At 37.6% G+C, this 10,495-nt stretch overlaps 1 protein-coding gene across 1 annotated transcript in view; it reads left to right on the top strand.

The window, feature by feature from the left end:
* Nucleotides 1-10,285, top strand: part of MRPS30 (mitochondrial ribosomal protein S30) — a 13,595-nt gene extending 3,310 nt beyond the window's left edge. Inside the window, exons 2-5 of the mRNA XM_007957823.1 lie at nucleotides 3,332-3,477; nucleotides 5,736-5,841; nucleotides 7,008-7,184; nucleotides 9,993-10,285. Coding sequence (XP_007956014.1) covers nucleotides 3,332-3,477; nucleotides 5,736-5,841; nucleotides 7,008-7,184; nucleotides 9,993-10,285 — 722 coding nt within the window. The remainder of the gene's footprint in view (nucleotides 1-3,331; nucleotides 3,478-5,735; nucleotides 5,842-7,007; nucleotides 7,185-9,992) is intronic.
* The last annotated feature ends 210 nt before the right edge of the window (nucleotides 10,286-10,495 follow it).

Here is a 10,495-nt window from a genome sequence, read left to right as displayed (position 1 = left end):
CATTTGCTTTAGCTGCTCTCCATTCAAGAGAAAGTTTCAGTCTCTTCTGACTTCTATTTTGGTCTTTTCTTGTTTTCCTGTCTTTTTAATGAACTTTTGCTTTCTTCATGGATGTTATTCCTGATGTCGTCCCACAATTCCTCTAGTTTTCTGTCATTTGTATTCAATGCATCAAATCTATTCTTTACATGGTCTCCAAATCTGGGAGGGATAAAATGAAGGTCATATTTTTGTTCTCGTGGACTTCTTTTAATTGTCTTCAGCTTCAACTTGAACTGTCATCTGAACAGTTGATGGTCTATTCCACAATCAGCTCCTGGCCTTGTTTTGACTGAAGATATTGGGCTTCTCCATCGCCTCTTGCCACAGATGTAGTCAGTCTGTTTCCTGTGTACTCCATCTGGCGAAGTCCACATGTACAGCCACTGTGTTGTTAAAAAAAGATCTTTGCAGTGAATAAGTCATTGGTCTTGCAGAATCCTATCATGCGATCTCCAACATTATTTCTACCACCACGGCCAAATTTTCAACTACTGGTGATTCTTGCTTCCAACTTTTACATTCTAATCACCAGTGATAATCTTTGTATCTTGATTGCATGTTTGGTTAGTTTCAGACTGCAGAGGTTGATAAAAATCTTCAATTTCCTTATCTTTGGCTTTGGTGGTTGGTGTTTCAGTTTGAATAATTGTAGCATTAACTGGTCTTCTTTATAGGTGTATGGATATTTTCTTATCACTGATGGCATTGTCCTTCAGGACAGATCTTGATAAATTTTTTGATGATGAACACCATGCCATTCGTCTTCAATTTGTCATTCCCGGCATAGTAGATCGTACGATTGTCTGATTAAAAATGGCCCAAACCAGTCCATTTCAGCTCACTAATGCCTAGGATATCAATCTTTTGGATTCCTTTCGTTTTTGACAACTTCCAATTTTCCTAGATTCATACTTTGCACATTCCATGTTCCAGTTATTCATGGATGTTTGCGGCTGTTTCTTCTCATATTGAGTTGTGCCACATAAGCAAATGGAGGTCCTGAAAGGTTTACTGTGTCCACATCATTAAGATCATCTCTATTCTGAGGAGGCAGCTCTTCCCCAGTTGTATTTTGAGTGCCTTCTCACCTGAGGGGCTCATCTTCGGAAGGAAGGTTGGGCAGTCTACTTCCGTAGTGATATTGCCTCTGAAACCCAAGGAGGGGTCGCTATGAGTTGACAGTGTGTTTGGTTTGGTTTTATCCATGAACATGGCATGTTTTTCCGTTTATGTAGGTCTCTTATAGTTTCTTGCAGTAGTGTTTTGTAGTTTTCTTTTTTGTAGGTCTTTTGTGTTCTTGGTAAGTTTTAATATTCCTAACTACTTTATCTTTTTGGTTGTTGTTGTTGTTGTTATGTGCCATCGAGTCAGCCCTGACTCATAGCGACCCCTCCTTGGGTTTCCGAGGTAGTATCACTACAGAAGTAGGATTGCCCAACCTTCCTTCCAAGGAGTGGCTGATGGGTTTGAACCGCCAGCCATCTGGTGAGCAGTCAAGTGCCTTAGCCACTATGCTACCAGAGCTCATTTCCTTTTCAGAGATATCTTTGTTGATGTAGAGGAATCCAATTGAATTTTGTATGTTGATCTTGTATCCTGACACTTTACTGAACCTTTCTATTAGTTCCAGTACTTTTCTTGCTGAGTCTCTTGAGTTTTCTATGTATAGGATCATGTCATCCTGCATGTGATATTAATGATATTGTTTGATAATTTCCACATTCTGCTGGATCACATTTCTTTGAAATGGGCACAGATATTGATCTAGTCTGTTGGCTAGGTAGCTCTCCTCCAAATTTCTTGGCATAAGTAAGAGCCTCTAGTGCTTCATTTATGTGTTGAAATGGCTCAATGGTTATTCCATCAATTCCTAGAGCCTTGTTTTCCTCCAGTTCTTTCAGTGCAACTTGGACTTCTTCCTTCAATATCATTGGTTCTTGATTGCATGCTGCCTCCTGAAATAGTTGAACATTGGTCAATTCTTTTTGGTACAGTGTTCCTTCCATCTTCTTATGTTGCTTCCTACATCATTCAATATTTTGCCCATAGAATCTTTCAGTATTGCAACTTGAGGCTGAATTTTTTTCTTCAAATTTTTCAGCTTCAGAAGTGCCAAGCGTGTTCTTCTCTTTTGGTTTCTAACTCCAAATCTTTACACATTTCATTATAGTAATTGACTTTGTGTTCTTCAGCTGCCCTTTGAAATCCTTTGCTCATCTCTTTTATATTGTCATTTCTTCATTTGCTTTAGCCACTCTGTTCAAGAGTAAGTTGCAGAGTCTCCTCTGACACCCATGTCAGTGTTTTCTTCCTTTCTTGCCTTTTAATGATCATTTTCTTTCCTCATGTATGATGTTCTTGATGTCACCCCACAACTTGTCTAGTCTTTGGTCATTGGTGTTCTATGCATCAAATCTATTGATCAGATGATCTTTAAATTGAGGTGGGATATAATCAAGGTCATATTGGCCCTTGTGGAATTGTCTTAGTGGCATTAGTTCAATAAATATTTATTAACTTACCGACCAGGTGGCAGATAAATCCAAAACATTGGTTTTTAAAATTGTGCCGGTGTTAATTGCTTTCCATGTCAGCACTGAGCAGTTAATAGAAGTTATTGATTACTTACTGGGAACCCAGAATAGTTAAGTTAGATTGCTAGCCTCCATATTTACCAGCTGTAAGGTGTTAGGCTAGGTACCTCTGAGGTATATGTGTTAACGAGTAGGTAACTTAATAAATATTTGTTGAATTAATGCTGCTAGAACTATACATGAGTTCTCAACTGAGACTTGTAGTGTACATATTACTTCTCTTTCTCAGTTGTGAAAAAATGAAGGTCTTGAGGGGAATGGAAAGTGTCCTTAACCTTGCCTGATTCTAGTTCCTCTTACATAAAATGGAGATTATGACAACTATACCAACTTTTGAGAATTATTGTGAAACTGGAATTAATTCATAGGACAGTTCTGATTCTTATTAAATTACCTTTGTTTCTGGTGAGTGGTATTCCTGGTGGTCTTATTTTCTTTATTGGTCTAATTAGTTTTTTATGTTTATTCTTGACTTAAGTTAGTGTTCAGCATATTATTGGTACAAATATTTCAGGCATAATAGTTTAAGTTAGATTACCACGTGAATCAAACTAGTTGTACATCAAAGAATCATTTCTGATTATTTAAATTAGGCACAGCCGTACAAATGTTGTGTGTTGTTAATATCTTTAGTGCTCTAATTGCCAAATTTATCTAAATGATCAAGTGAAAAATATTTTAATATCTTTTGGTAGATTATAAACGCCCAGTTCACTTTTACTGGTTACGTGATGAGGAAATTATTCCTAGGGGACATCGGAAAGGTCGAGTTGATGCTTTGCGATACCAGATAGATGATAAACCACACAACCAGATTAGAATATCCAAGCAGCTTCCAGAGGTAAGAATTTGTACATATGTATGTATATGTATCTACTGATGTCTGAAGTAGGCAATGTCATAGATAGACTAGATAATGAGCTTGGTAAGTTAAAAAATTTCCATGGGCCCTTGCTTTCAAGTTTCTGTCAAACATCTGAAATTTTCTTTCCCCTTTTTAATCTACTATGGTATATTCTGTAGAGGTCAGAGAATCATATTAACTGGGATTAAGATAACAGTTTTCAGGACAATACAGATCTTTTCTTAATATAAAAAGTTGAATAGTAGTATATGATTGTAATTTAAACTAGGCTACATGGAATAAGGAGCTCTGGTGGTACTTTGGTTAAGGCACTTGGCTACTAACCAAAAGTTTGGTGGTTCAGTGGGAGAAAGGTGAAGCAGTCTGCTTCCATAAAGATTTATAGCTTGGAAACCCCGTGGCGCATTTCTACTCTTTCCAATAATGTCTCTCCTGTGAGTCATAACAGACTTGATAGCAGTTGGTTTGGATTTTAGGTTTTACATGGAATCAGCAATTAAGAAATCAAATGACATACTACATTGGGCAAATCTCCTAAGACCCCTTTATATTGTTAAAAGTAAGGATGTCACTTTAATGACAGAGGTGTACCTGACCCAAGCCATAGTCTTCTCAGTCACCTCCAGTGCTATGGAAGCATAGGACAATGAATAAGGAAGACTGAAGAAGAATTGACACATTTGAATTGTGGTGCTGGAGAAGAATTTTAATATACTGTGGACTGACAGAAGATCAGGCTTAATTTCATTCAGGGATAATGAGGAAAATTGACATAATAGCTGTTAACAGTGGGCTCAAACATAGCAAAAATTGTGAGGATGATGCAGGCCCAGGCAGCTTTTCATTCTGTTATACATAAGGTCACTGTCTTGGTTATCTAGTGCTGCTATTATAGAAATACCACAAATGGATAGCTTTAACAAATAGAAATGTATTTTCTCATGGTTTAGGAGGCTGGAAGTTGGGGTTCAGTCCACTGGCTCTAGGGGAAGGAAGATCCTCTCTCTGTGCTCTGGGGAAGGTCCTCTTCTCTTTCTGCCTTCTGTTCCTAGGTTCCTTTGCAGTCGTGTAGCCTGTATCTTCTCCTTCTTTGTGCTTGCCTTGCTTATTTAATGTACTCTTTAATATCGAGAGACATTGACTTAAGACGTACCCTACACTAATACTTGCCTCATTAACATGGCAATGATGACTCATTCCCAAATGGGATTATAACCACAGATACAGGGGTTAGAGTTTACAACAGTTATTTTGGGAAGAAAGGAGCCCTGGTAATGCACTGGTTAAACACTTAGCTGCTAACCGCAGGGTTGGCAGTTTCAACCCACCAGTCGCTCCATAGGAAGAAGATGGAGCAGTCTGCTTCCATAAAGATTACAACCTTGGAAACCCTATGAGGCAGTTCTACTCTATCTTGTAGGGTCGCTGTGAGTTGGAATCAACTTGATAGAAACAGTTTTTTGTGGGTTTTTTTTTTTTTTTGGAGGACAATTCAGTCCCCATAACAGTTACCATGAATCAGATCCAACTCAATGGCAACTGATAACACCACCACCCTAGGTGGTAATTAACTGGGGCATTTTTACAGTTATGAATCAGGTCCTTTTAATTTGAAGTTGTTCTGGAGAAGCTGCTAGCATATTTGGAGTGTTTTAATATCTTTGTGTTTGTGTCAGGGGTCAAGAAACATTTTCTTTAAAAGATCTGAAAAAAAACAAATGAAACCCATGGCAGTCGAGTTGATTCTAGTTTATAGTATCCCTTTAGGACAGAGTAAAATACCCCATAGTTTCCAAGGCTGTAATCTTTGCAGAAGCAGACTGCCATATCTTTCTCCCACTGAGTGACTGGTGGATTCAAGCTACTGACCTGTCTGAGCACTACGCTACCAGAGCTCCTATGAGACGATAGTGTTACCAAATCATTTTGTAAAAACATTTAATTTTAACATTTTAAAAGCTCTAATAAGAATGTAGGAGCTCTGGTAGCATAGTGGCTAAAGCACTTGACTGCTAACCAGAAAGCTGGCGGTTCAAACCCACCAGCCACTCCTCGGAAGGAAGGTTGGGCAATCCTACTTCCGTAGTGATACTGCCTTGGAAACCCAAGGGGGGGTCGCTATGAGTTGAGTCCAACTCGACAGCACATAACAACACCACCACCACAATAAGAATGTGAATAAAATGCATATTAATACCATTGTGAATTCAGTATATCTTTTCTTCTTCTTTAAGTTTGTACCGCTGGATTATTCTGTTCCTCTAGAAATCCCTGTTATGAAATGTAAGCCAGACAAGCTTCCATTATTCAAACGACAATATGAAAACCTCATATTTACTGGTAAGTTTCTCTGGACTTTTTATGCCATAAATGTATTCAAAGTGTCTTACATGGATTTTAGATCATTAGCTATAGTGCAAAATTAATTCACGATGACCAAGGAGTTCAGGTATTACACAAGAAATGTAATCACAGTCTCATAATCCCATGCATGGAAACTGGAAAGAATATTTTCTCAGCTCACAGTTTTAAACTTTACTTACTTCTACTTGAGTAAGCATTTTTTTTTTTTTTTAATTGTCAGGAAAATCACCAAAATATTCGCCAATTTAACAATTTCTACATGTAGAATTCAGTGACACCAGTGACAGCCGTCTGTTGTGCACCCATCATCACTGTCTTTTTCCAGGGTATCCCCCACCACTGACGCAAACACAGTGCCCCCTAAGCCAAAGCTTCCTCTTTCCCTTTCCCACTAATCTTTACTATATATTTAACTTTTTAAAAATACTTATGATTCTTACTGAACGTTGTTCATTTATTATCTAGAAGAACAAGTTTTAGACTAAACTGGAGACTGATTAGCTTTTTTTTTTTTTTGCTTTTTGCACAAGTATCTTGTTTGTGCGATGTGCTATGATAGCCATCCTGAACACGTGCAGCTATCAGCCCCTTCTCAGTCACTGTGGTCTTAGGGAGTAAACTATGAGAAACTTCCTCTTGAGAAAACCACAGTCAAGAAGGTCAGCATTTGATGAAAAATCAGCCTTTATTTTCTTTCCTTTGAAATGTAGTGTTGTGAAAGTCTCTTTTTTATGACTGTTAGGATCAAGGTACTTAATCATTCATTAAAACAGTAAGGGAGGTTTTAAAAGTCATTAAGTATTTATATCCTCTGGTGATTATAACAAGGCAGATAGTAAAGCCCCCAGTGATGACTAAAGGATTGGAGAGAACTGAAATAATACAGAATTTTAAATAGCTTTTATATGTGGTTTTATGACTTACTGTTTGTCATAATGAGCTTTGTGATAGCTAGTGGATCGAGAAATTATGCTTTTATGCATAATGTATCTTTATTAAAATCAACAACAAAACAACCATTCCAATTTTTGTGTTTCAAATGCTGAGTAAATGATGTGTAGAAAGATAGATTTGAAGCAAATACTAAAGACGTATGTTCTACATATGCCTTTCATGTGGAGTGTTTTTATTTCATTCTTCAGGCTCGAAAACAGCAGATCCACACTGTTACGGTCACACCCAGTTTCATTTGTTACCTAACAAGTTGAAAAGGGAAAGGCTTTTGAAACAAAACTGTGCTGATCAGATAGAAGTTGTTTTTCGAGCTAATGCTATTGCAAGCCTTTTTGCCTGGACTGGAGCACAAGCTATGTATCAAGGTAAAAGTAGTTGTGTGGCATTTTGGTTTCTGAAAGGTGTCCCTGGCATTATAAGAACTTAATAGTTCTAATTATTTTCTGTGGGTTAAAATGTAGGATGAACTGTTTTGAAAACTTTGGAATTGGCACAAAATACAGCATTTTAAAAACCGTGGTGAAATATTTTACTTTGAAACTGGCAAGTCCACTTAGGTAGTTACTTTGACCATCTCTCTGTGCATTTATTTATTTATTTTTCTGATCATTTCCTCAAACATTTCAACGACTCTATGGCCAATTAAGTCAACTCTTTGTAGATGACAGCAGCTTTCTGAAGGCATTTCTGAATCTAGAAAAAGAAATGATAATGATAGATTGAATTGTAGAATTCATCAAGGCCATTCTATAGAATTTCTTTAAAGGCCGGATCCAGTATGTGAATTAGCAGAGTGTTCATTCATTTAGTAAATCTTGCGGCAGCTACTTTTGGCCCTGGAGAAGCAGTGTTAAATGAGTCAGACAGATCCAGATACTGCTCTGCTGGAGCTTATTTTATAGGGAAGAGTGGAAGATAACATGTGTTAATATTTTCAGTTAGTGGTAGTATTATGAAGAAAATGTGGTAGAGTAAGGGACAGGGAGATCTATGGGGTGTGTATGTGAATGAAGTGTGTGGCAGAATAATTCAGGGGCGGTCTCAAAAAATAACATCTGTATGGTTATGAGGTAACTATGTACAAATCTGGGGGAAGACACTTCTAGGCAAAAGGAATAGCATGTAAATTTCTGAGGCAGGATCAAGCTTGAAGTATTTAAGGAACAATATGAAGGCTGATGAGCTAGTGGGAGGTGATATAAAGGAAGCCAGAGGCCAGATGACATAGGACTTTAGAGCCCATTGTGAGACATTTGAGTTTTATTCTAAAACTTGACATAATACATATGTAACTAGATTAATCCTATATAAATATCCTGGAGGAATTTTATTACAAATTTAATTATTGCTGTTGTTGTTATGTGCCATGGAGTCATCTCCGACTCATAGTGACCCCTCCTTCAGTTTCCAAGGCATAGGTTCACCTTTTTTCCTTTATATCTTTTATTAACTTTTGACGCTCGATTGTTGGCTTTACATTTCTGCAATAGAAATGAATGGAGAGAGTGACAGTAGAATAGAGATTGAATCAGAAAAAGTGAGATGAAACTTTTGAAGATACTAGAATGACACTTTTTCTCAAAAGAGAAAAAAATACTGTTTTTTACGTAGGATTAATTCCATATTTTACCCATATTATTCTTTGACTAGCTACATTAAGACTTATGTAAAATATGTGTGGAGAAATAAAGTTAACACTTGGCAGTGGCAGTTGGAGTTAAGTGTATTAAGCCATTTCTTCGGTAGGAAGTACCGAGAAGATTTGTGTAGTAACATTATTAAGCTCTGGCAGCATAGTGGATCAGTCATTTGGCTGCTAACCAGAGGGTCAGTGGTTCAAACCCACCAGCTGCTCCATGGAAGGAAGATGGGGTGATCTACTCCCATAAAGATTTACAGCCTCAGAAGCCCAATTCCGGTCGCTATGAGTCAGAATCAACTCGATGGCAGTGAGTTTAGTTTTTTTTATTTGGAGCTTGTCATAAGGAGCTCTGGGTGGCACTGTGGTTAAGGAATTGGTTTGCTAACCAAAAGGTAAGCAGTTTGAACCCCGCAGCTGCTGCATGGGAGAAAGATGAGGCAGTCTACTTCCATAAAGATTACAACCTTGAAAACCTGGTAGGGGCCGCTGTCAGTTGGAATTGAATTGATGGCAGTGGGTTTCATTTGGAGCTTATCAGATAGACATTCCAGGTAATGATAGCAGTTCATAAAACTGGTTTTGAAATAATGGAAAGGAAGGCACTGAGTTTGTTTAAGGACATTGGTGGAAACCCTTAGAATGACAGTTTTTCTGAAGGTTTTTTTTTTTTTTTTTCCCAGTGTGTTTTATGTATTTGATGAAATAAGTAGGCATTATGATTATTGAGTGGGAGACACTGTTAGTATGGAGGAAATATGAGCATATTTGAATCCACTGAGTAATGATGTAGTTAATACCACATGTGGGAGGGATCTGCATAAATAGAGCTGCAGCTGTTCTTAGATGAAGTGAGTGAAGGTTGAAAGTTGTGGAAGGCTGCTGCTGGGGAAAAGGATGATTCATGAGTTTGGGGATATTCAAACCAAAATCAAACCCATTTCCCTCCATTTGGTATTCGACCCTTGGTGACAGCACATATTTCAGAGCAGAATTGCACACCATAGAGTTTTAAATGGCTGTGCTCTTACACAAGGATTCCCTGAGTAGTACAATGTTTAAGCGTTGGAGACTGCTAACCAAACTGTTGATGGTTCAGACCTATTCAAAGGTGACTCCAAAGCAAGGCCTGTGAACTGCTTCCCAGAAGTTTCAGTCTTGAAAACCCTGTGGCGCAGTTTTACTTGGCCATGAGTCGGAATTGACTCAGTGGCAGCTAACAACAACGATCTTACAGAAATAGATCTGTAGGCCTTCCTTCTGTTGTCGATTCAAACCACCAGCCTTTTGGTTAGCAGTTTTGTGTGCAAACTGCGCTACTCAAGGACCTTAGGGGATACAGAGGTACAAAGTAATTTTTAATGCAAGAATGGAATATAGGCTTAGAATGGAGAAAATAATGGAAGACTTTGAGATCTTCAGGAATTTGATAGCTAAAGTTTCCAGATTTTTGATATGTTCTAATGTGTTAAGTTTTGTTTGTCTGTTTTAGTGAAATATATTTGTAAATTTCAGCATATCTTTTCTTCTGCAGGATTCTGGAGTGAAGCAGATGTTACCCGGCCTTTTGTCTCCCAGGGCGTGATCACAGATGGAAAATACTTTTCCTTTTTCTGTTACCAGTTAAATACTTTGGCACTGACTGCACAAGCTGATCGAAATAACCCTCGTAAAAATATATGTTGGGGGACACACAGTAAGCCTCTTTATGAAGCAATCGAAGATAATGAGGTGAAAGGTTTTAATGATGATGTTCTACTTCAGATAGTTCACTTTCTACTGAACAGACCAAAAGAAGAAGACAAATCACAGCTGTTGGAAAACTAGCAGATCACTTGATTCAGGGCTTTGGGGATACTTAAATTTCATGAAGTAACAATAAAATAATTTTAATAATGAGATTTGTAATGGTCAGATATTAACGGAATAAATATTTTTCTTTGTTTAAATGTGGTAAATAGGTAAATATGTAAAAAATTTGTTACATATGTAACAAAGCATTTGACATTTCAACATTCTTCACATATGCAATTTAGT

This window comes from Orycteropus afer, unplaced genomic scaffold (assembly GCF_000298275.1).
Source record: "Orycteropus afer afer isolate SDZICR_OR568_19922 unplaced genomic scaffold, OryAfe1.0 scaffold00802, whole genome shotgun sequence".
NCBI classification, from domain to species: domain Eukaryota; kingdom Metazoa; phylum Chordata; class Mammalia; order Tubulidentata; family Orycteropodidae; genus Orycteropus; species Orycteropus afer.
This window is presented reverse-complemented; position numbering and strand designations above follow the sequence as displayed.